Source organism: Hypanus sabinus, chromosome 1, assembly GCF_030144855.1.
Source record: "Hypanus sabinus isolate sHypSab1 chromosome 1, sHypSab1.hap1, whole genome shotgun sequence".
Classification (NCBI taxonomy): domain Eukaryota; kingdom Metazoa; phylum Chordata; class Chondrichthyes; order Myliobatiformes; family Dasyatidae; genus Hypanus; species Hypanus sabinus.
In genome coordinates, this window is record NC_082706.1 from 164,820,011 (window position 1) to 164,846,770 (window position 26,760).

General features: G+C 39.7%; 2 protein-coding genes across 4 annotated transcripts in view; one reads left to right on the forward strand and one right to left on the reverse strand.

Moving 5' to 3' along the window:
* The window catches only part of prkdc (protein kinase, DNA-activated, catalytic subunit), a 235,195-nt gene extending 227,091 nt beyond the window's left edge, over positions 1–8,104 (reverse strand). Inside the window, exon 1 of the mRNA XM_059980547.1 lies at positions 7,855–8,104. Coding sequence (XP_059836530.1) covers positions 7,855–8,008 — 154 coding nt within the window. The 5' untranslated portion in view covers positions 8,009–8,104. The remainder of the gene's footprint in view (positions 1–7,854) is intronic.
* Positions 462–25,342, forward strand: mcm4 (minichromosome maintenance complex component 4). 3 transcript variants are annotated; one of them, XM_059980559.1, is made up of 17 exons: positions 462–585; positions 9,201–9,278; positions 11,558–11,722; positions 12,129–12,289; positions 12,626–12,727; positions 12,848–12,940; positions 13,036–13,131; positions 13,258–13,396; positions 13,547–13,767; positions 14,858–14,978; positions 15,151–15,407; positions 20,765–21,130; positions 21,435–21,562; positions 21,686–21,893; positions 21,979–22,207; positions 23,387–23,520; positions 24,918–25,342. In XM_059980559.1, the coding sequence occupies exons 1-17, from the start codon at positions 573–575 to the stop codon at positions 25,008–25,010; spliced, it is 2,604 nt and encodes an 867-aa protein (XP_059836542.1). In that variant the 5' UTR covers positions 462–572; the 3' UTR covers positions 25,011–25,342. The 3 variants fall into 3 exon arrangements, with proteins under 3 accessions (XP_059836542.1, XP_059836558.1, XP_059836552.1); XM_059980575.1 differs by lacking the exon at positions 462–585 and adding an exon at positions 7,669–7,739; XM_059980569.1 differs by lacking the exon at positions 462–585 and adding an exon at positions 8,245–8,381.
* The last annotated feature ends 1,418 nt before the right edge of the window (positions 25,343–26,760 follow it).

The window sequence follows — 26,760 nt, forward strand, 5'->3', positions numbered from 1 at the left end:
CACTGATTCACCACTCTCTGGCTAAAGAAATTTCTCCTCATCTCCGTTGTAAAAGTATGCCCCTCTATTCCGAGGCTGTCCCCTGGGGTCTTCGACTCTGCCACAGAGGAAGCATCATTTCCACATCCACTCTAGCAAAGCCTTTCAACATTCAATAGGTTTTGATGAGGTCACCCCTCATTCTTCTGAATTCTAGTGAATAAAGGCCCAGAGCTGTCAGACAAACTTCATATGACAAGTCATTCAACCCTGGAATCCAAATGTTATCTCAGCAATTTCTTGAATAAGTGCAACGTAACATCCCAACTTCTATACTCAAATTTCAAGTATATTTATTGTCAAAGAATGTATAAATTATACAACTTTGAGATTTGCTTGCTCACAGGTAGCCACAATGCAAGAAACCTGAAAGAACCCAATTAAAGAAAAAAATAAAAATAAAAAAACCAACACAGCAAGAGAACGAAAGAAAATAAAAATCATGCAAACATTGGAAGTGAACAACAGCATTCCAAACCAAAATTGAATCCTCAGATCCGAATGCCTTGACTGATGAAAGCCAGCATGCCAAAATGCTCAATCCAGGTACCCAGCTAATTAAAATACCAATGTAATTCTTTATAATCGTCTTCATTGTCTCCTAACAGATGTATTTTTAGTGACATCTATACGCTTACTAATCATGTTTTGTGGCTTCATCTACATTGTTGATATTGATGACAAATTACTATGGGCCTTGCAACAGTACCTGAAGTACACCACAAACATGAGCCTCCTAAGTCATCTTCATTCTCTACTCCCATCCAGCCAATTGTGTGCACAAGTAATTTGGTCTCCCTCGATCCCACGTCATCTAATTTTCTATAGCAACCTACCACATAGAATAACCTGTGCATGAGGGCTGATTCTGGGGAACTCACATACTCTTCCACAATCTCATTGGCTTTTGAGGTATGTTCCAATTTCCTCTTACAAAGACGAGCTGGTGGCCAAATAGTTACTACAAATTACCCTTTAGTGTAGAGATCAAAGGGAATGGTGGAGTATGCAAGGGAAAATGAATTGATCCCAGGAATGAAAGGGTTAATGTATGAAGAGTGTTTGATGGCTCTGGGCCTATACTTGCTGGAGTTTAGGAGAATGAGTGAGAATCTCATTGAAATCTATTGAATATTGAAAAGCCTAGATAGAATTGACATAGAGAGGATGTTTCCTATAGGATCAGAGAGCACAACCTCAGAATACAAGAAAAGAAATATAAGAAAATAGATGAAGAGAAATTGGCCAGACGGTGGGGAATCTGTGAAATTTGTTGCCACAGACAAAGTCAGGAGAATGGTGTTGAGAGGGATAATATATCAGCCATGATGGAATGGCAGAGAATGCTCAATCAGCCAAATGGCCTAATTCTGCTCTAATGTCTTATGGTCTTATTATCAAAGGCCTTACTGAAATCCAGATACATGTCTACTGCCCTGCCCTCATTAATTCTTTATAAGAATCAATTAAATTCTTGAGCCATGATCGCTTGAAGCCATACTGCTTATTCCTAATCAACCCCTGTCCCTCCCCCCCCCCCCAAGTACGTATGCATCTCATCCCCTGGAATCCCTGCAATCATCATGGCAGTACTGTTTTGCAAAAGTAGTGAAAGCTAGACAAGTAAAATTCAAACAAGCCATATTTGTTAAGATGAAAATCGTATAATTCAAGTATCTTGACAACAAATAATAGTTTAAAATATGGAGGATTTAAGTTTTTTTTTGTAGTGACTATTACCTAAGGCTGTTCTGAAGTGACTACAGTCCACAAGAAAGAGATTAAAGCATTATCGACCATTTTGGCAAAGAGGGATAATTCAATAGTCAAAAAAAAAATGGAGGGATCAAGGATTGAAATAAAAGGGAAAGGACAGAAATTTGTGATATAGAATTTAGGCAAAGAAAAATAAAACACCGAAGGATCGTGCATGAGGTGAAGAGCAAATCTGTGGTTGAGACACACGTGGCCAATTACATTTTCGGCGTGAAGTCCATTTCATACTGAAACATCACACTGTGGTCAGGCCTGAGAATGGAGAATTCTGGAGTTGATCACTCAGCCTTTTTCTCAGCAGGAGGCTACAGAGGGAGATGTTGTGCATGATTTGAATAAAACTCAATCAAAACATAACTGTGCAACTGTGCATAACTGTGTGAGGTGTACTCAGGCCTATAAATTGTAAGGGATGACAGTTCACCAGAAGAGTAAAGATTGATTTTCTGAGAATCTTTGGTAGGAGCATGAGTGGGTTTACTGCTCCCTTGAGCTGAAAAGCAGCTAGTGTATAAGTGCCAAAGTACTACAAGAAAAAAAATAACTAGCATGAGAGAATGAAATTGCCCATTAGCCACAATTGGGATGATGTGCAATTGTGAATAAACTGATCTAAGATCAAATAGACAAGATTGCCAAACTTCAAAAATCAGAGACTATAAATTATTTTCATAATTCTTTATTTTCAAAATTGAAAATGTTTCAATTACAATACACTTTATTTCCAAAATTTCTCTCCCCTTGAAATCTTTATTAAAACTTATAATCTAACCTCAAAAATCATGCATCATCTATTTTCAGGTCCATATAAAACTCTACAACACAGAAACTTCAGTGTTAGATGTCTGGCCAAACATGATCTGAATTAAACCACACCACTTCTACCTGCATATGATCCGGCTCTCTCCATATTCATGTATGTATCTAACAGCCTCTCAAATGCCTCTTTCATATCTGTTTCTAGCACTACCTATGTCAAACTGTTCATGCACCTACCACTCATTGTGTGAAAAAAAGCCTTGTACTTCACACTTGCTTTAATCTCCCCACACGACCCCCCCCCCCCCCCACTCCCCACCTCAAATGTATGTCACAAATACTTGTCATTTCTGCCTTGGGAAAAAAGATTCTGACTGTCTCCTCTATTTATCTAGGCCTCACATAATTTTTCAACTTTTCGTATATCTTCCCTTGACCTCTGATACTCCAGAGAAAATGATCTAAGTTTGTCTAATCTTTCCTAATAGCTCACACCCTCTGGCTCTTGCAGCATCTTGGAAAACCTGTGTTGCACTCTGTCCAAAGATTCCATATCCCTCCTGGACTGGGGTGACCAAAATTGCACACAATACTCCAAATGCAGCCCACTCAAAGTTTTACAAGAACACAAAAGTAGCCCGAGAAAAATACACCTTCTAATTTTCAATATGAACTATGCTTCCATTTGGCACCTAATTACATTAGCAGAGACAAAAATCAAGATTGCCCAACAGAAAGCAGATGTAGAAATCTACACACCCGCTTGCATAGAAGAATAAAGCTAAAAGCACCGTTACATGCCAATTCTGCGTTGATTTTACCATTCCACATTCTCCTTACAAGGCATATGAATTAATAGCAAAGATATTTTTCATGCACAAAGTATGCTTCAGTATATGAAAGGTAGAATCTTTATTATATTGGTAATTAGATTTTTGCCATTCTTATTGTGAAAAATATTTTGTGCTATTCTTAATGAAAATCTGCTTACCTGAATTAACTAACATTTAAGTGCCAAGACCTGTCTTATTAGTTCATTACAAATTTAATATCACCTCAATGTTAACTGTATCAGGATGAAATTATCTTACAAATCTGATGCTATGTACGTCAGATGTGGAGAGGATGCTTCCATACGTGGAAGAATCTAGATTTGGTGTAACTGTGCTATTGTCTGATTAAATCAGATTCTGAACCAAAAGTTGTTTTCCACATGAGTGAGTGGAGCTCTCTTCCTATAACAAAAGTAATAAGTGAATAGGCAAGTAGGAAACTACATCAATGATCTTCAGATCTCACATTCAAAGCTTAAATGCAGAGCAGCTAAGCACGGCACCTTTAAAGGCCAAAAACGCAAAAGGAGAGGTGGGATTCAAAGCAGGCTGAAGCACAGGGGATGAGCCCTCCTCTACTGAGCAGCTTCTTAGAACGTACAGTCAAGCAAGATTCTATTGTACCGGTGCCCAAGAAGAGCATGGTCACCTGTCTAAATGACTATTGCCCAGTGGCACTTACATCCACAGTGATGAAGTGTTTTGAGAGGCTGGTGATGAAGAATATCAGTTTCTGTCTGAGTGGTGACTTGGGTCTGCTTCAATTCGCCTACCAAAGCAACAGGTCTACAGCAGATGCTATCTCATTGGCTCTTCACACAACACCGGAACATCTGGACAGCAAAGATGCTCTTTGCTGTCCAGATGTTCCAGTAAAGAGCAGCAGGACGCTCTTTATCAATTACAGCTTGGCATTTAATGCCATCATTCCCTCAAAACTAATCAATAAGCTCCAAGACCTGGGCCTCAATACCCCCTTGTGCAATTGGGTTCCGGATTTCCTTCCCAAGACTCCTACTATTTAGACAGAACCTAAAGAGCACGACCCCAGTCAGTATGAATTGGCGAAAACATCTCCTCCACATTCTCCGACAGCACAGGGATGTGTACTTAGCTCCCTGCTCTACTCGCTTTACGTTATGACTGTGCAGCGAAGTACAGCTCCAACACCATATACAAGTTTGCTGACAACACCACTGTAGTGGGCTGTATCAAAGGGGATGATGAATCAGCATACAGGAGGGAGACTGAAAACTTGGCTGAGTGGTGTAATAACAACAACCTCTCACTCAAATGTCAATAAGACCAAGGAACTGATTGTAGACTTCAGAACAGGGAAACCAGAGGTCCATGAACCAGTAACTATTGGAGGATCAGAGGTGGAAAGGGTCAGTAACTTTAAATTCCTGGTTGCCACTATCTCAGAGGACCTGAGATAGTGACACCCATGAATTTAAAGAACAGGTTCAAGAACAGTTATTACCCCTTAACCAACAGGCCTTTGAACAAAAGGGACAGCTACACTTATTAAAAGACTCTGTTATATTGTTATTTCATGCTTATTATTTATTGCTAATTTATATTTGCACTTGCACAGTTTGTTTACAGTTACTGTTCTATAGATTTGCTAAGTATGCCCACAGAAAAAGAATCTCAGGGTTGTATGTGGTGACATGTATGTACTCTGATAATAAATTTTACTTTGTACTTTGCAACATCTTGTGTAAGGTGAGCAACAGACACAAAATGCCTGAGGAACTCAGCATTACAGGCAGCATCAAAGGAAAGAAGTACAGTCAACCTTTCAAGCCAAAACGATGCTGCCTGGCCTGATAAGTTTCTCCAGCATTTTTCTGTGTGTTGCTCAGATTTCCAGCATCTGCAGATTTTCTCTTGTTTGTCTTGTGTAAGGTGCCAGGACTGGGCACCAACATATGAGGGAGGCATTTTCACCTTCCAATTTGACCAGAGAGGGAGAACAATAGAGAGACTAACTGTGAGGATCAAAAAACAAAAGAGACTTAAAGAACTTCAATTAGTTGACCTCGATACAGGGAAAGGTGTCATGCAAGAGCGAAAGGAGATAAAACTAAATGTGGTAGATTCCACCAAAACAGAAACAATAGGATATGAAGATATAGAATGAACTAATCCAGGGCAAATTTTGAAACACAGCAATGTCATCCTGTTAAGACTATATAATCAAAAAATACAGAAGAGCTTTGTACTACTTTTTCTAAATGGACAATATAAAAGTACAAGTCCTCTCATGTCAAATGGCAGAATAGTTATTATAGATCACTATGCAACTAGCCTTTTAGTTCCCAGGAACCTTCCTTCCTCAGCTCTCAAGCCTAAATCTAACACAGTATTTGAAAATAAGACCAAACATACTCAACTAATTTTCTTAACTTCCATTTTAGGTGTTTACTAACAAATCTGTATGTGATGTCAATAAACTGGCAGCTACTCGAAGGGAATTAAAATCAACCTCTAGCCCAGCATAGTAACAAAATATCACAAAAAGTTCTACCAGTTACCACATGTACCTTCGATAAGTGATTCAATTTTTAAACTGCATTTAATGTCCCCCAAAGATAGACTGGATTTGCCCTTGTTTAGTGTCAAATTATTTACAGAAGTGTGTAGCAGAGTGGCTGTTACTGTTATTGGGCTAGTTGTCAGAATTTTGAAAGAGTGATCCAAAAACTCAAGTTTGAATTTCACTGTTGCAGCTGGATAGTTTAAATCCACAGGTCAGAATAGTAGTCAGTGGTGCTGCTTGACAAGTCAAGCAATTCAAGCCCAATTCAGTTCTCCAGTGCCATCTGTGTAGATAGTGCACCTGTCACCATATGGTTTTCTACTGGGTGCTCTGGTTTTCCCCCAACAAACCAGATAGCGTCTGGAGGTTAATTGTCCCCAGTAAATTACTTGCTGTGAGAGGGAATAGGAGCCAGCATGGGCTGAATGGACAAGTGGTCCCCATGTTGTAATACCCAAGTAGTAAACAATGGAGCGTTTCTGACTAAAGTCTCTCCGAAGTTTTAGCAACACATCCAGGTGAGCACACAGGGAGGCAGCATACTCGACCACTGCTACTCTCCCTTCCACAACGCTTACAAAGTGCTCCTCTACCCCCGTTTGAAAAATCAGATCACTCCTCCATTTTGCTGCTGCCAAAGAACATGCAGAAGCTGAAACAAGAGGCAGCCATAGTTGACTGCTGCATCACTACCTGGTATGGGAACTGTACTTCCCTCAATCACAGGACTCTGCAGAGAGTGGTGTGGACAGCCCAGTGCATCTGTAGATGTGAACTTCCCAATATCCAGGACATTTACAATAGGTGTGTAAAAAGGGCCCAGAGGATCATTGGAGACCGGAGTCACCCCTACCACAAACTGTTCCAGCTGCTACCATCTGGGAAAAGGTATTGCAGCATAAAAGTCAGGACCAACAGACTCCGGGACAGCTTCTTCCACCAGGCCAACAGATTGCTTAATTCATGCTGACACCACTGTGATTCTATGTTATATCGATAAACAGTTGTACATAATATTATAAATTACTATAATTGCACATTTAGACAAGAGATTTAACGTAAAGATTTTTACTCATGTAATGAAGGATTTAAGTAATAAAGTCAATTCAATTGAGGAAAAAAACTAGATTCCACAACAGTAACAATAAAGGTAAACAATGGTTATTTAAAAGAAAACACTCATTTGCTTCACTAATGTCTGTCGTCCTTAATGAGACTTATAAGTCGTGTGCATGACCCTTAACCTATTCGTTTCACAGGCAGTTAACAATGGTCATTAAATGTGAACAATGCCAGTTATATCCATTAAATTATTAAAATTGGGCCACATTTTAAAAATACCGAGATCAGCAAGTTTAAACTTACTTTGCATACTATAAAATTAAGCGCTCAGTCACTATCTTAACAGACCAATTTGGGAAAATTATCTTCAAGCGAATGAAGGTTATATTTCTTCTGCAGATATCTATGAACTCTACAAAATTGGTGATTCGCTTCGTTTGTTTTTAATAGTCCTTATACTCAATAGTGTCTATCGTTTCGGTGGGGGGGGGGGGGGTTCCCTGACTTTGGACTGCAGCTTTAAAATCCTAGAGCCCAACTATTGTTCTGCAATTTATTGGTACAAAACGATTACTTGTGCCTAGTGTCGTCGGAATTTGGCTCTTGTTGCCGGAAGTACAATTATATTGCGGCCTTTTCAGACTTCACTTGGATGACAACTTGGGAGATCTGTACTGGGAAGATGTACAACTTGGGAGATCGGGAACGACGCGTTTAATTTTCAGGTTTATCGTTAATGAGGCTTCCTCAGAGAGCTGATTTTTCTACAATGAGTAACCCCAGGAACACACAAATTAAACTGTCGCTTGACTAATAAGCGATCTTAATGCATATACGCACCCAGCCTGCTTTCATTACTGGTATCCAGAAAGTCGTGGCTGAGGTTGGTGATGACATTGTGGGACTCCACAGAGGCGCTTTTGCTGTCTCTGGCTGCCAGCAGACTGTGCAGCTTGTCCAGCTGCCGCCGGGCTCCGTCCGCCGCTGCGGCCATTCCCTCACTGGCCAGCGAGGACAAGCCCGCAAGTCTCACCGGGGCTCCGCTTCCAGCAGAGCCTCACGCCGCAAGAGGGGGGACTGGGAACATCTACACCCAATTCTGCACAGTGGTCCTTCTGTCCGCAGGTCCTCATGGAGACACGCAGTCTTTTAATTAATATTCTACCACGATTGCAATCCCAACCAAATCAACTTTTGAGAATGCGCCCAATACAACAAATGCGATGCACCCAACGATTCCCTTTCCGCTCGAAATAGTTTATTCCGACGTCTAAGAGCGTGGATGCTGATTGGGTAGAAAAGCGCGCGAGCTCGAGGTCATGTGATCGATTCCGCGCGAAAACTAGACAGTGGGAGAAAGTTACAAGGTAAAAAATCCTGAGCGGTAAAGTGAAGTAAATAGAATTCTATTGCGGTATTTGTCGTCATGTCATGTTTGTATTCATGAGTGTAATTAAGTTGAAATTGAAACAAAGCATTGATTATTCAATTTAAATAAAAGGTTGGCACGTTTATTGTTTTTTTTCAGATCAATGGATTGATAAATCTTCAGTTTTATTTCTTGGGTTCTAAAATAGTTTCCAACTCACTTTATAAGAGAAAAAGTGAAAGTTACTTAGGTATCGAAGAAATTTTCGTTTAATAGTGTTGGCTTTAAACTTTAAAATATTGCATTTCCTCATGTTGAGCATTACGGATATTTACGATTTGTACTCATTTTATACCCTCACAAGTCAATAGCGAGGCTTATGTTTAGCCCATTAATATTTTGTTCATCGTAGACCCTGTCAACTCAACTTTTTCCTTCAAGTAACTGTTTTCCCCCAATTCTATGTGTTCGTCACTATCTCGGTCACCGGAACAGATAATAAAGCGTATATTCAACGTGAAACGTTAGCAGATTTCTCCTTCCGCAGGCCGGCTGAGTTCTTCCAACATTTCTATTTTTGTTTCAGATTCTAGTAGGTAGAGTTTTACTTGCTTTCCGTGTTAGCAAGAAGAATGGATGAGCTGATGGGATTTGCACTGATGCAGCGAGCTAAATGAGCTTTCTTTTCTATGGACTTAAAAGCAGAAAATCTAGTTTGGTTGTCACTGAAGCGATGCGGGTATTTTGACTTTGTTCCACGTTAAAATTTGATAGATGTGTTTGAATGCATAGTTGAATGCCCTTTCTCTCATCCTAGTGCTCAAGATGTCATCCCCAACTTCCACACCGAGTCGTAAAGGAAACAAGCGTGGAAGAGGCAGTAATCCGTCCACACGTATGTTTTACTGTTCTTTCATCTTTATGCTACAGTGGTTATTGAAACAAGCAAATTCTGATCCATTGAGTAACGGAATGCATTCTCCTTCTCAGTAAAGTTATTGCTCCACAAATGATTATTGGTTTATTAGATGTGACCCTTAAGGTTCTATTTTTAATGACTCTGGGAGTTCATGAGCTAAATATCCAGCTGTACTTTATTCCATCTCCCTTCCCACTTCGGCATGAAACCATTGATTGCCTCCCAATCAAGAATTCATCATGGAGATGGATGTAGGATTTGCTGCAATTTTTCATAATTGGCAGCTCTAATGTTTTAAATTTAACAACAAACTATTCAAAAGCTGTGGTAGTATTTCAAAACGTGCTTCCAAATGTCAACATGGTTGACTTTCTTTCCAATGTAGAGGATGAAACGGTGATTCATATGGAACTGATGAGTCCAGAGCCTTTATTTTCTTCCCCCAAATAAAACATTGAGGCTCAGTCCTGTGTTCACCTAATGACATGGCTAGATAGGTAGCAACTGGTTTACAGTTAACCAGAAGCATGCTAGAAAGGATTGGATAATGCAGACAGATTGTCTCTTATGCAAAATTTAGATAATATACCTCGAAGTTTCAGTGTGTTTAACCAAGATTCTTTGCACATATAATGCAAGTTTCAGTTGTTATTGTGAAGTGCTGTTCATCTTGTGTCTCTCAGAATGTAAGCCCAGCAACTGCATCCATTCCAAATCACTACATTCTTGCCATAATGCTGTTTGACAAATAATACTTCAACAAAACATAGCAAAGTACTTCCAAGTCAAGATTCTGTGCAACTTGAAAGGGAACTTGAGAGTGGTGGTGTTCACATTGACTTGTTGCCTTCCACTGCGTTTGTCAAAGAGATTGTAAATTTAGAAGTTATCACCATTGGAAAGACTTTAGCAAATTTCTGAAGAGCTTCAAATTGGTGTGAGGCAGTCGAGGTATGCTGTTCGATAGCTTAGGTCAGTTTGAAGTGAATAATTTGCTTTGTGGACGACCTTGACTGTTGTTGAAGTTGTACTCATTCAGGCAACTAGAAGGTCCACTCTTGATCTTCTTTGTGGAGCTAGGGGTTATATATCTTTTAAATCCTTTTTTTTTGACATATTGCAAGTGTAGTTTGTATATTGCTGATTTTGTTGCCCAGGATTCTGATATTGGTAGTCTTTGAATTTATTGGGAATGTTGGCATTTAGTGTTTTGTCACTGAGGTTCGCAAGGTTGTGTATTTGTTAGTTCTCACTGTAAGCAAGCATGGATTGCTTTATTATCTGAAGTTGTGAATTAAACCAAGGGAAGCATTTTTACTTCAGGCCTTATGGAGGGAAGGTCATTGGTGAAACTGGCTGGGCACTGCCCTGTGGGACTGCATTGAAATAGAACTCCTGATTAGCCTACAATAGCAGAATTATTTTTGCCTTGCTATCAAGGTATGTTTATGTCACCATATACTACCCTGAGATTGATTCTATTGTGTTTCTTTGTATTTATTGTGAATGCCCACAAGAAAATCAAAACTGCACACAACAAGACAATAAAATGTGCAAATACAAAAAGCCCACAAAATAATAAGTATATAAATAATGCCAAGAACATGAGTTGTAGAATCCTTGAAAGTGCGTGCATAGGTGGTGGAATCAGTGAGTGAAGTTAACTCATCTGTTTCAAGAGCCTGAGGGTTGAGGACATTGGTATTTCCACATCAAGCTGTCATGCAACCAGTCAGTATTCTCTCCGCTGTGCATGTATAGAGGTTTGTCAGACTTTCAGATGACATGCTGAATCTTTGCAAATTTCCAAGAAAGCAGAGGTGCTGCCATAGCACTTAACGTGCTTATCCCAGGACAGATTCTCTGAAATGCAGAGCTGTAGTCAATGAATAGAATCTTGATTAATGCGTCTCCACTGTCCTGAAGCTCCAGGGTTGAGTAAAGAGCCATGAAATGGCATCTGCTTTTGACGTGTTGTGATGGTAGGCAAATTACAGCGGATCCAAGTTGCTTCTCAGGCAGGAATCGGTATTTCATAACCGTCCTCTCAGCACTTCATCATAGTGGATGTAAGTGCTCCTGGATGATGGTCATCGAGGCAGGTTTCCACATTCTTGGGCATCAGGGAAAAGTCCCTGTAATTTTGTGCTTGATGTCCATGTGAGGCCAGAATTTGTCATTAGTTGTATTTATAAAATACACCTCACTGAAAATGTGGTTAGCATGTTGCTAATGATTAAGCCTATATCTTTCAGCTCGCAGTGATGGATTACAGTCCCCACCTCAAAGGCAGCGGGTAGATGATTCCACCTCCACTGGGGAGCTGCAGCCAATGCCAACTTCTCCAGCAGCAGATGTCCTGAGCCCACCTGTGCAGGAGTCCTCCTTCCTATCGAGCCCAGCACGGTCACGCCACTCAGGTTTCCTGTTTCTTATTTAAAGTCAACTCTTTAGCAACTCGTGCATCTACAGCAGGGTAACACAACCGCAGCAATGCATATTTTGCCTTTTTGCTAAATGCCTTGAAATAGAAGATCACCTGAACTGTGCTGATATACACAGCCATATTTCATGTACTACTAGAATAATCTTGTTACTTTTGAGGTGGCAGGATTAGTTTGAGAGTCATCGTATGACCTGTTTTTGTTTTACCTTGGCGTGAGTTTCTTGGAGCTAAATGCTTTTAACATGTGGAATTATTTGTAGTCTTTGGAGCAGCTGCCACAAAGTTGTTAGCACTTCACCAGAATGTTCTTGAGTCTACAAGTATTCTGTCAGGCACATTATCCTTTGTTGAAATAATAGCCAAAATATTTTGCCTTGCAGCTGCCAGTGAATTTGACGTAAGTTCTCCCCTGACCTATGGCACTCCCAGCTCTAGAGTGGAAGGTACACCTCGCAGCGGTGTTCGTGGCACACCTATACGCCAGCGCCCTGATCTTGGTTCAGCGCGCAAGGCCCGCCAGGTTGATTTGCACGCTGAACAGGTGAGTATTTAATAATGAGTTTATGTAGCTTGTCTAGGCTTCTTGATAGTTTTATTGTAGCTCAGTTTATTTTTATTAGTTTTTATCTTATTTGTTTTTTTTTTGTATCATTGTCAACATTTATTGTCAATTTATTGCCCCTGATGGACATCTCAACGTCAGTTATGAAACTGGCCACATCTGTGTTCTTTTGGGGATACATAGTTTAGGTAGCAGAAGGTCAGCAAATTTATTTCCTTGCAAGGCTGACTTGAAATGGATAGGTGTTTAATAACAGCTTTGTGATTTTTGTGGTGGCTGTTGTCAGTAGTAATTCTCTGATTCTGATCTCTTCAGCCTTCAGCGGATGATGTTGTGACCAGTGAGCAATCCCTTGGACAAAAACTGGTTATCTGGGGAACAGATGTCAATGTGGCTGCATGCAAAGAAAAATTTCAGGTAACTATAACAATTCTCAGTTTGCAAGTTAAAGCTGTTTTTTTTCTTTTGGGCGGAGGGAAAGAATGGTTTCTGTAATATTTACTAAAAGCAAGTAATTTATTCCACTCTTTTCTTCAGAGGTTCCTTCAACGTTTTATTGACCCTTCTGCTAAAGAAGAAGTTGTAGGTCTGGACCTCAATGAGCCACTTTACTTGCAACGTCTTGAGGAGGTAATGTGTAACTTGATCTTGCCTGTTCTTTCAATATTCTTCTCGTGTGTAAGCATTTCAGGGCTGAAGTGAACTTACCTGTGCTTTGATTGCAGATGAATGTGGTCGGAGAGCCATTTCTAAACGTGAACTCTTCTCACTTGAGAGGATTTGACCCTGAACTCTACAGGCAGCTAATTTGTTATCCACAGGTAATGGATGCTGTTGAACACAAATAATTGTTTCATAGTGACCAGCTTTGAAAGAAGATTGAAGTGTATATTAAAAAAAATTGACCAGTACCTTAAAAATAAATCCTTTCTCTTAATTGTACATAGGAAGTGATTCCCACATTTGATATGGCTGTCAATGAGCTCTTTTTTGAGCGTTTTCCTGACTCGATACTGGAGCATCAGATCCAAGTTCGACCATTCAATGCTTTGAAAACCAAAAACATGAGAAGTCTAAATCCAGAAGGTAAGGAGGTAGTATTACTGGAATAATGGAAGCTTGGAGTAAATATTTTGACCAGCATATTAATGGTAAACAGCTTATAATGCAAAGTATATCACTGTCTTGTAGGTCATGTTTGTTTGTTCTTGAAGTTATTTCTCTCCTTCCTTGTAGATATTGATCAGTTGATCACAATCAGTGGCATGGTGATCCGATGCTCACAATTGATACCTGAAATGCAAGAGGCATTTTTCAGTTGTCAAGTGTGTGCGTTCAGCACGAGAGTGGAAGTTGACCGTGGTCGAATTGCTGAGCCATCCGTATGCAGGAACTGTAACACCACGCACAGCTTGGCTCTAATCCATAACCGCTCGTTGTTCTCAGACAAGCAGATGGTAAGTTTATGGCAAGAATTTCTCAGAAGGCCTTTAAGGAATTGTTGAATGACTGGAGAGGAAAAAGGTAGGTTCATCATTTTATTACAATGAACTCCTTTAACAAACAATAATATTTAATACAGTGTCAATGCATTACACTGATTTACATGACAGGCTGAATCAGAAACTGATGTTTGGCAATTGCATTAGAGTAAATCCCTGTCAGTGGAAATGTCAGTTCTCTCACTGGCCTTCAGCAGTGTCGCGAGTTGCTTCTCACACCAAATACCTGAATTCAGCAAGTCAGGCAGCAACTATGAAGGGGAATAAACAGTCAAAGTTTCAGGCCGAGACCTAAAACGTCGACTGTTTATTCCCCTCCGTTGATAAACTGACTTGCTGAATTCCGCATTTTGTGTGTGTGTGTGTGTGTGTGTTACTCAAGGTTTCCAGCATCTCTTGTCTTTCTGAGCTATTCCTATTCCTCAACATTGTGTGGGATAATCAGCCTGTAGATCCTGTCACTTTCTGGGGACAAAGTAGTAGATAACTGAAGTCTACTTGTCTCTCAAGCCCACCATATACCACCCAACGTCTTCAAGATCTAGAGGCCGAGCAAGATTCTCCGACATTTTTCTGTCAGATTAGTGCGGTTTTGAGGAAAAATGGATTTGACCCAGATTCAGCATGATTTGGCTCAGTATGCAGAAATACTCGAGTTGCCATTTTCCCCTGTGCTTCACTATGAGCAGTGAAATTGTTTCATGATTGTCAGGTTGTAGAAGTTGTCCAAAATTGACCGTCCTTGAGAAAATTACTGACTGAGAAGCTACAAACAGCTATATAACTTTACATAAAAGGCATGGAGTATATGATGGTAAAGTAAAAACAAGTTTAAAAGTAGGAGATGAAACAATTTTGAAATTAATCTATCAAAAATTTGATGAACGTAAGTTAGGAGCAATACTAAAGATTCTTATTTTGGGGAAAATATTGAAGTACCTTACTTTAATTTGAATTCACCGACTGCTTTTATCTGAGTCATGCTGTTCACATGAAATTGCAGAGGTATTGGCTAATCAATCTTTAACTTTGTGACATTTTTCAGGTTAAGTTACAAGAGTCACCTGAGGATATGCCTGCGGGGCAGACCCCACATACAGTTATTCTTTTTGCTCACAATGACTTGGTGGATAAAGTGCAGCCTGGTGACCGTGTAAACGTCACGGGTAAGTGCTACACTTGAAAGATGTTGACAGTTGTGCGTTACATTTTTGTTTTGTTTCAAGTAGAAAAAGCACAGGTAGGTTTCTAAAATCAATGCCTTAAGTTTCTGCAATCTGCTTTTTGGTACATGAATGCTTTGTAAGGAAGTGAAAGATCTCTGTCTTTTCTGGCTAGGCATCTACAGAGCCGTTCCAATTCGAGTAAATCCACGAGCAAGCAACGTGAAATCAGTGTACAAAACTCACATTGATGTCATTCACTTTCACAAAACTGATGAAAAACGACTTCATGGCCTTGATGACAAGGAGCAGAAACTTTTTACTGAGGAGCGCATTGAGATGCTCAAAGGACTGTCTAAGAAACCTGATATTTATGAACGACTTTCTGCTGCACTGGCACCCAGTATTTATGAGCATGAGGATATCAAAAAGGTAAAAAGCATTCCTAGAAAGCAACATGCATATGTAATATCACAAATGTTTATATGCAAATCACAACACAGGAACAGGCCCTTCAGCCCACAATGTTCTGCTGAACCAATTAAATGTAATAATCAAATGGCCAACTAAACTGAAACCTGCTTACACAGTGTCTATATCCTTTTATTTTCCTCATTCATTTGTCTATCTAAGTGCCTCTTAAAATTCCTCAAAATATCTGCCTCTATCAGCAATGGGCAGCACATTCCAAGCACCATCACTGCATTTTTAAATTTAGAAAAAAGCATTTGCTCCTCATCTCCTTTGGAACTCCTTCTCTTGCCCCACCTTTGATGCATCCCAGCTGGTATTAATATTTGAACCCTGGGAAAAAGATACTGTGTGTCTACTATGTATTTCACTTACAATCTTATAAACCTCTATCAGATCTCCCCTCAGCCTCTGCTGCTCCAGAGAAAACAACCCAAGTGTGTCCAGCCTCTGGTTATAATACATGCTATCTAATCCAGACCGTGTCCTGGTAAACTCTTCTGCACCCTCTTCAAAGCCTTGGTAGCCTCCCTATAATGGGGCAAGCAAAACCGCATACAGTACTCCAGATGCTGCCTAACTAGAGATTTATAATGCTCAACATAACTTACTGAGTCCCTCATGTTGACCTTGTAAGTGTTGCTCAGCCCTTAACCATGTACTTTCTCTTTACATTTGACCTCTAAAGGTGCAACATTTCGCATTTGACCAGGTTAAACTCCATCTACTATTTCTCTGCCCATATCTGCAACTGATCTATATCCTGTTGTATTCTTTGCCTGTCTTCTATGCTTCCCACAACACCACCAATCTTTATTTCACCTGCAAACTTAATAACCCATCTGTTTACATTTTCATTCAGGTCCTTTATGTTCATCACAGAGGTCTCAGTACAGATCCCTGTGGATCACCACTAATCAAGGCCTCCAGCTTCAGCCACTCTTCTCTGTCTGAAACCAAATGGTTAATTCACTGTGGATCCCATGTATCCCATCTTCTGGATGATCCTTCCATGATGGACCTTGGCAAACACCTTATTGAAATCCATGTAGACAACATCCACAGCTCTACCATCAGCAATCACCCTTGTCACCTCATCCAAAAAAACTCTTTCAAGTTACTAAGACAAGGCTATACGAGGCCAGGCTAGCTCTCCCGAATTAGGCGATGGTTTTGCAACTGCTCATAAATCCTATTCCTAAGTATTCTGTCCAGTAACTTCTCTGCCACTGATGTCAGACACAGTGGTTTATAGTTTTCAGGATTATCCCTGGTTCCCTCCTTGAATAACAGAACAACGTTAGCTACTTGCCAGTCCTCCAAGACCTTGACTGTGACTGGAGAGGACACAAAGATATTGATCAAAACCCCTGCAATTTCACCTCTTCTCTCAATAATCTGGGGTACATCCTGCGGACTTATCCACCTTAATGTAGAGACCCAACATTGCCTCCTCCTTTACCTTGAAATGCTCCAGCATATTAATACGCTCAGCATTGATGTCCGTATCCTTTACGACTTCTCGGTAAATACTGACATAAAGTACTCATTTACAAACCTCACCCTCATCCTTCACTTCCAAGTATTTCCCCCCTTATCCTCGAGTGGTCCTACCCTCTCCCTTGTTACCCTCTTGCTCTTGATGTACAGTGCGTATAGAATGCCTTGGGATTCTGATTAATCCTACTTGCCAAGGTTTTTTTCATGGCCGTCCCTGGCTTTCCTAATTCTCTTAGTTCTCTTCTGGCTTCCTTCTAGTCCTCAAGGACTCTGTTTGAATCTAGCTTCCTAAGCTTTACATACCTTAATTCATCACCTATTTCAACATTGTAAGTTCTCTTACCTTGCCATCCTTGTCTGTCCCTCTTACTGGAACATACTTACCCTGTACTTTGTGCAGTTGGTCTTTAAACACCCTCCACGTATCAGGTGCAGACTTGTCCAAAAGCAACTACTCTCAATTAACTCTCCCTTGCTTCTGCCTTGTGCTCTTGCAATGTGCCCTGCTGCAAGGTCAGAATCAGGTTTATTATCACCGGCATGTGACTTGAAATTTCTTAACTTGGCAGCAGCAGTTCAATTCAGTACATAATATAGAAGAGAAAAATAAATGAAATAATAGATCAGTTACAGTATATGTATATTGAATAGATTAAAAAACATGCAAAAAAACAAATACTGCATATTTATAAAAAAAAGTGAGGTGGTGTCCAAGGGTAAAATGTCCATTTAGGAATCAGATGGCAGAGGGGAATTGCTGAGTGTGTGTCGTTAGGCTTCTGTACCTCCTACTTGATGGTAACAGTGAGAAAAGGGCATGCCTTGGGTGCTGGAGGTCCTCAATAATGAACACTGCCTTTCTGAGACACTGCTCCCTGATGATGTCCTATGTATTTTGTAGGCTAGTACCCTGTGCAGCTTCTTTTGGTCCTGTGTAGTAGCCCCCACATACCAGACAGTGATGCAACCTGTCAGAATGCTCTCTACAGTACATCTATAGAAGTTTTTGAGTGTATTTGTTGACATACCAAATCTCTTCAAACTCCTGATGAATTACAGCCACTGTCTTGCCTTCTTTATAACCACATTGATATGTTGGCATACTTATCCTTAACAACAGCTGCTTTAAAACTTTTTCCACCCTTGGTATTTTATTTAGGCTCTCAAAAGAACTGCTATTGTTAAATAAAACTGTTAATATTATTTGCTCCTAAAAGAAATTGTGTATTGTAATGTTAAGACCATAAGATATAGGAAAAGAATTAGGCCATTTGGCCCATTGAGTCTGTTCCACCAGTTCATCATGGTTGATCCAATTTTCCTCTCGGCCCCTATCACCTGCCTTCTCCTGTATCCCTTCATACCCCGACCAATCAAGAATCTATCAACCTCTGCCTTAAATATAAACAAAGATGGCCTCCACAGCAGCCTGTGGCAAAGAATTACACAGATTCACCACTGTCTGGCTAAAGAAATTGCTCCTCGGAAAAGGATGCCCCTCTATTCTGAGGCTCTGTCCTCAGGTCTTAAGCTCTCCCACCATACGAAACATCCTCTCCACATGCACTCTATCAAGGCCTTCCACCATTCGATAGATTTCAATGAGGTCACCCCCCCATTCTCTGAATTCTAGTAAATGCAGGCCCTGAGTCATTAAATGCTCTTCATATGTCAAGCCATTCAATCCTGGAATCATTATCATGAACTTCCTTTGAACTCACTCCAGTTTTAGCTCATCCTTTCTAAGATAAGGGGCCCAAAACTGCTCACAATACTCCAAGTGAGGCCTCACCAGTGCTTTATAAAGTTTCAACATTACATCCTTGCACTTCATTACTTCCCAACACTATTCCATCTGCCATTTCTTTGCCTATTCTCCTAATCTAAGTCCTCCTGTAGCCTCTACTTCCTCAAAACCACCTGCCTTTCCACCTATCCTCAAATTGTCTGCAAACTTTGCCATGAAGCCATCAATCCAAACATCCAAATCATTAACATATAATGTATAAAGAATAGATCCCAACACAGACCCTTGTGGAACATCACAAGTCACTGGCAGCCAGCAAGAATAAGCTCCTTTATTCTCACCCTTTGTATCCTGGCAATCAGTAACTCCTTTATCCATGCTAGCATTTTTCCTGTAATACCATGGGTTCATAGCTTGTAAGCAGTCTCGTGTGTGACACCTTGTCAAAGGCCTTCTGAAAATTCAAATATACCACATCAACCAATTCTCCTTTGTCCATTCTGCTTGCGAATTCTTCAAAGAATTCCAACAGATTTGTCAGGCAACATTTTCCCTTGAGGAAACCATGCTGACTACAGCCTATTTTATCATGAGCCTCCAAGTACCCTGAGACCTCATCCTTAGTAATTGACTCCAACATCTTCCCAACCACTGAAGTCAGACTAGCTAGCAACATGAGTGAATCTGCAGGTGCTGGAAATAAATAAAAACACAAAATGCTAGCAGAACTCAGCAGGTCAGACAAACCCTTCATCAGGGTTTCGACCCGATATGTCATCACTACCTCCTCCCATAGATGCTGTCTTGCCAGCATTTTGTGTTTTTATCAGACTAGCTAGCCTATAGTTTCTTATGCCTCTCTCCCTTCTTGAAGACTGGAGTGAGAGTTACAATTTTCTAGTCTTCTGGAACCATTCCAGAATCTGGCAATTCTTGGAAGATCATTTCACAATCTCCTCGTCCACTTCTTTCAGAACCCTGGTCTAGGTGACACCTACCTCCAGACCTTCCGGTTTTCAAAGGACCTTCTTTCTAGTTATAGTAACTTCACATGCTTCATGACCCCTGAGCTTCCACCATACTGCTAGTGTCTTCCACAATGAAGACTGATACAAAATAGTCACTCAGTTCATCTGCCAATTCCTTGTCCCCCATTGCTATCTCTCCAGCAGCATATTGTTTTCCAGCAATTCGATATCCACTCTTATCTCTTTTACCAGCAGGGCATTGCCGCCCCCTCTGTTTTCCTGCTTATCCTTGCACATTACGCTCCCAACTATAATCTTCTTTCAGCCATGGTTAAGTGATGCCTGCAACATTCTACCTGCCACTGTGCTGCAAGTTCATCTACCTTACTCTGTGTACTGCGCACAGTTAAATATCACACCTTCAGACATGCATTCACCCTTCTCAATTTTCCTCATCTTTTACATTGCAGTTCATCCTGTTGACTGTAGTTTTGCCCTATCATCAGCCTCTGCTCACAACACAATGCCTTTGTACTGTCTTCAGCACTATAGTCTGCTGCTTTATTTCATAGATATTTAAAATTTAATGTATTTTAACATTTATATAGTATTTTAGCTTCTACCTTAATTTTGTCTGTTTTAAGTCTTAATTTTTGCACTTGGTTAATCTGCTTTAAGCATTTTACAAAGAATTTTGACTTTTCTTTGCTTCCTGGTTTACTGCTTAAAAGTTTGGCATTACTGAGGGAATATCGTTGTTGGGAAGTGGTGACTTTATTATCAAATCTCTTCTCACCTGTCCTGTCCAGCCCTTCTGAATTGGTGTTGCCTAATAACCTCTTTTTTTTTAAAAAAAATGTTCAGACCTTAGTGATCACCAAGTTGCTGAGGGTATTTCTAGATCAGCAGTGCGCACTATCGCTTTGCCTCTAGTTAATAAAACAAAACATTCTTGTGGGTGCTCTTTTTAATCTTGAAAAATGATAAGAACAAAGGAAGTTCAGTAATAAAAATCAAAAGACTGGTAATTAATTGTGCAACATTTCATTGCAAGCCACCATGATAATATATCAGTTGATTATGTTTCCTTTTATTTCTGCCAGGGTATTTTGTTGCAGTTGTTTGGTGGGACCCGCAAAGACTTCAGTCTCACTGGCCGTGGCAATTTCCGTGCTGAGATCAACATCCTTTTATGTGGTGACCCTGGTACCAGCAAATCTCAGTTGCTCCAGTATGTGTATAACCTGGTACCCAGAGGCCAGTACACATCTGGCAAAGGTTCCAGTGCTGTAGGTCTGACTGCTTACGTGACGAAAGATCCAGAGACGAGGCAGCTGGTCTTGCAGACTGGTGCTCTTGTTCTTAGTGATAATGGCATCTGTTGCATTGATGAGTTTGACAAAATGAACGACAGCACAAGGTCTGTGATGCATGAAGTTATGGAGCAACAAACTCTTTCCATTGCTAAGGTAGGGGATTGTTGTTAGAAGGCTTCCAGCATTTTTTCAATACGTAAAACATTTAGAAATAGTATAAATGCACAAATCAGATGCTGCTGTCTAATGGATGTAAAGTCATAAGTCTCATTATTTCTTTCCCTCTGCATTGCTCATAACTGATCACCAAAAATGATGGTAAATGTCCTTTAGTTCAAAAATAATTAAAGAAACCATCATACCTTTTAATTTAACTGCATTTGTGTTTTAGTTGAACTTTTGAGGTAAAGTTTGATACCTGTTTGAATAATGAAGCCCATAACTTTATGTATTTTAGGCTGGAATAATCTGTCAGTTGAATGCCCGAACATCTATCCTGGCAGCTGCGAACCCAGTGGAATCACAGTGGAACCCCAAAAAGACAACTATCGAAAACATCCAGCTTCCACATACACTCTTATCTAGGTAATGTAATCTATTCAGAAACGTGCTCAGTCATGAAATACCTTTATCACAAATGTTTCCAAAACTAGAATAATAACATCTTACTCTGCACAAGTAATACAAATTTGTTCATTACTTTTATAGATTTGATTTGATCTTCCTTATGTTGGATCCACAAGATGAGGCTTATGATCGACGTCTTGCCCACCACTTGGTTTCACTTTATTATCAAAGTGAAGAAGAAATGGAAGAAGAATACTTGGATATGGCAGTACTCAGGGACTATATTGCCTATGCCCGTACTTATGTCCATCCTAGGCTGAGTGAAGAGGCCAGTCAAGCACTCATTGAGGTGAGAACTCCCTTTCTGATGTAACATTTTCCCCGGTCACACTGCCACACATTAATCATTTTTTGTGTTCTCCCTTGTGGTGAAGGCATATGTAGACATGAGGAAAATTGGCAGTGGAAGAGGCATGGTATCTGCATACCCTCGACAACTGGAGTCATTGATACGTCTGGCAGAAGCTTATGCTAAGGTGCGCTTCTCTGAAAAAGTTGAAAACATAGATGTAGAAGAGGCAAAACGTCTTCACCGTGAAGCTTTGAAACAGTCTGCAACTGACCCAAGGACTGGAATTGTAGATATATCTATTCTTACTACAGGTAATGTGTCAAAAGAATATTGTTTTCATTGTGGGTTTTGTGTCTAGTAAGAGAATTTTATATTAGGAATGTTAACATATGGCCGTCAGATGAGTTTCGGCCCGAACCGTTGACTTTTCATTTCCCTACATTAATGCTACCTGACTTGCTGAATCCACTAGCAGTTTTTTGTGTATTGCTCAATATTTCCAGCCTACATGCTTTACTCCCTACACCCATGATGTGGCTAGGCGGAGCTCAAACGCCATACATAATTTGCCGATGGCACAGCTATTGCTAGCAGAATTTCAGATGGTGACAGGGAGACATGGAGTGATAAAGATCACTTGGTTGGTGTCATAACAACAATCTTGCACTCAGTGTCAGTGAAACCAAGGAATTGATAGTGGACTTCGGGGACGGGAAGTTGAGAGAGCACACACCGGTTCTTATTGCAGGATCAGCAGTGGAAAGGGTGAGCAGTTTTAAGTTCCTGGGAGTCAGCAACTCTGAATATCTAACCTGGGCCCAACATATTGATGCAATTACTAAAAATGTAAGAGTGGCTATATTTCATTAGGAATTCGAGGAGAATTGGTATGTCACCAAAGACTCACAGATTTCTACAGATGTACCGTGGAGAGCATTCCAACTTGTAGCATCACCATCTGGTATGCAGGGGCTACTGCACAGGAAAGGCAATACCTCAAAAAGGTGGCATCGATCATTAAGGACCCCATCACTGAGGACGTGCCATTCTCAATGGGCATTGAGGAGATACAGGAGCCTGAAGACACACACTCAACATTTTAGGAATAGCTTCTGCTTTGCTATCAGATTTCTGAATGGACAGTGAACCCATGAACACTACCTCCCTTTTTTGCGATACTTATTTAACTTTTTATATATTTCTAAGTAATATATAGTTAAGTATAACAATTACTGCTGACGCAAAATGAATTTCATGACATGTCAGTGATATTAAGCTTGATTCTGATCTGTGTCTTAGAGATTGATTTTTCCAATGCATTGATACAAATATAAAACTGTTTCTGAACACCTAATTATCTTACATATCCTTTACGTAGATTTACCATTCTGAGCTTGGTAATTAGCTTGCCTATGTGGTGCAATACAGAATCTAGCTTCAAAGGATCAGTCTAGTACACTGCACTTAATGTTGAATTTGGTTTATTTCAGGAATGAGTGCTACTGCTCGTAAGCGGAAAGAGGAGCTGGCTCAAGCCTTGAAGAAGCTCATACAGTCCAAAGGCAAAACTCTCGCCATGAGATACCAGCAACTTTTTGATGATCTAAGAAGTCAATCTGATACTGTAAGTTACTTTGATCTTGAATGGAAAGGTTTAGTAATTTTGGAATGACAAGCGTAAAACAGGAGTCAGTTGCAATGATAATATTTCACCCATTATGGTAATGGTGGAACTAGGATGCACGTTAACATCCACAGCAGATGAATGTTTGTTTCTAGCTATGATTTTTTTTTAAAAAACAGAATCATAGAATGGTAAAGCGCTGGAGTCTGCACAACTTTCTGCAAGAGTTGGTTCCACTTCCTTACTTTTCCTACAAGACAGACACCACAGTAGTGTAGCAGTTAGCAGGACACTTTTACAGTTCAGGGCATTTGGAGTTCAATTCCAACGTCATCTGTAAGCAGTCTGTATATTCTGTCCATGGAATGCATGAGTTTCCTCCGGGTGCATCAGTTTCCTTCCCACAGTCCAAGGGTGTGCCTGTTAGTTGGTCGATGTAAATTGTCCCGCTATTATGCTAGCATTAAATTGTGGTGCAGCTCGAAGGGCGGGATGGGCCTATTCTAACTATAATCCTGCAATTTTTATTTCCATTTTGATCTCATTTGAATCTTCCTCCGAATTCTAAACATTTGCCTTTTTTAAACAACAAATGGCTCATGCTGCCGTTGGTTCTTTTGCCATTCACAAATCTGTGATTTCTCATTCTGAGCCCTTCCACCATTAGGAAGAATTTATCTCTTCTCTTTCAACTCATTATTTTGTACAGCTATATCATATTTCCTCTTGTGCACCTCTGCTTTAAAATGAACAATACTAGATTTTCTAACCTTTCCCTCTTACATAAGTATCTCCATTCTCAAATCACTGTTACTGAACTATTTCTGGCTACCTCTATTCTGTTCAAAATTTTGATGCAGGCCACAATTCATGCCCCAAATCTGAGTTAATTGTAACTATTATATTTTGTATTTCATGTTTCTTGTTTTTGAATACTTAGATGCTATTTGCATTTCATTTTCCCAACTTATCTTGCAGCCCTTATATGCATGTTCCCCAGATTTCTGTGCACGCTATTCAGGATTATTTCATCGATACTATTGTGCCTTCTTTTAAGATTTTGACTTAAAAATCAATAATTATATGTCTGCATTATGTTTCATATGCCACCTTTCTGAAAATTACACATCTGTGTCTCCTGAAGTCCATCATTATCATAATTCTCTATATTATCAAGATTTTTGTGAATTATAAATGTTAATCACTTTTTAAAGCACATATCTGTGAAAGTAGAAATCTGAGTACTGGACAGCCAAAGCTAATGTTGCACTAGGCAAATTACTTATTGCTCTGATACAAACGTTACATCTGCCTATGTGTATTAAAGCACTTATTTACACAAGATTTTTTTTATTTCTGTGGTATGTAAATTCTAATTGGTGTTTTAATTTTTTAAGGCTATTACCAAGGATATGTTTGAAGAGGCACTCCAAGCTTTGGCAGATGAAGATTTCCTGACTGTAACTGGGAAAACTGTTCGACTGCTTTAAGAACACATGTACTAAGAGTTTAAAATTAATCATTTTTCCTATTGGTTTTTGTTACTGAAACTTTGATATTTTACATTATTTTGCTTTGTTTCTGCAGCCATTTCTGGTAAATTCATGATTTAGTTATGCTGAGGTGAAATTAATGTTTCTTGATAACATTCAAACTCAAGATAATTGCATAGCTCCATTGCCAGATCTGTAAATAAGTGACTTTGTTTTCCATTTTCTATATGGTGCATGATTAGAAAGAAGGAATTGGATTAATTTGATGATGGAATAAAATGTGAGAAATATATTTTGTATTCTCAGTAATAAAACTGCTTTTCTCTGAAGATTGTTTGACATTAAGGTGGACCTCTCTCATTTGTAAAACATAATGCAGTGCTAAACTTTGAGCTGCTGTTTAAAAGATTATAATGGAAAAGACTAAAAAACCTTTTGGTCTCCTTTGTAATCTTAAAAATGGCCAATTGAGTTCAATTTATCCTTGTCTATAGCATCTTAAAACTTAAGGGTTCATGGTCACTATTCCCAAACAGTTCGTCCACTGACAGGTCAAATTTGGGATCAAAAACCTGAAATCCTGGCCAAAATGAAGTATTCTTTGAATTAGTGAATGAGAAAGTGGCATTGCAGGGCAGGAGCCATTTGAACAGAACAAGTTTCACTGGAGTGAGTTTTATTTGAGCTAGTAAAAAGGGATGTGTAAGTGGAACAGCCACTGTTAGTGGGCCAGTGTTAGAATAGTCAGGTTTCTGCAAGAACAGGCGAGGTGAATATTGGCTGTTTAGAGTCAGAACTGCCTTGACAGATAGTAGTGGTCAGAGGGAATTGTAGTAGCTGGAGGTTTGTGATTAGTATCTGTACTGGGCCCTCTGCTGGTTGTGATGTATGTTAATAACCTGGATGAAAATTTAGATGGGTGGATTAATACATTTGCAGATGATACAAAGATTGATTGTGTAGTGGAGAGCATAATTGGCAAAGAATACAGTGATCAGTTGCAATAATTCAGAGCTGATACAGATTTTCAGGACTAGTAGTATTGCTAATTTGTTGTGTATTTCATTTAAATACATAATTCCTTACTCATTTAAATTGTAGTTTATCTTTTTTTAATATCTGTTTAACTATTTCCATGAAACTGACTAATTGGGACAACCACTTAATTAGGCCAAAATGTACTGCTCCCTATGTGTCCCAATTAACTGGAATCCACTATATTTTTATTTCTGCAATTATTGTCCGACCTGTTGAGCATTTTCAACTTTTCGTAATTCAGCATATGAGTGGATAACCGGAAGTTTGGAGGCCTAGTAAACTTCGAGTGTGACAGTAATTGGCCTCAGGAACGTAGTTAACAGACTGGTGAATTAAAAACTAGTAACATGGAATGTGATAGCAAGAATGCAAAGGAGGCACAATTCTAAAAGAACAATCTGGGATATAGATGTTTTATTGAAAGCAATAGGCCATGTTGTAAGAGTGGTTAAGATAGAACATTGGGAGCCTGGGCTTTCTAAGAAAGCACCTGAGTGCAAGAGCAAGGAAGCAACCAAGAACCTCCATAAAACAGCAGGTATCTAACAGGAATATTGTGTCTTGTTCTTGGTGCTGCGTATTTAGGGAAGATTAATGCAAATAAATGCTGAAAGCTGTCTAAAATCAAGAATAATATTAACAGAATGTTTGGAGTTTGTTTTTTCCTCATAAGAGGGATAAATAGGGGGGGGGGGCAACAGGGGGGAAA

What these genes read in the sequence shown, in the direction of transcription:
- mcm4 (XM_059980559.1), top strand. An exon ending in AAACTCTTTCCATTGCTAAG is followed by an intron (nt 21,131 to 21,434) that starts GTAGGGGATTGT and finishes TATGTATTTTAG; the next exon opens with GCTGGAATAATCTGTCAGTT. An exon ending in CCAGTCAAGCACTCATTGAG is followed by an intron (nt 21,894 to 21,978) that starts GTGAGAACTCCC and finishes CTTGTGGTGAAG; the next exon opens with GCATATGTAGACATGAGGAA.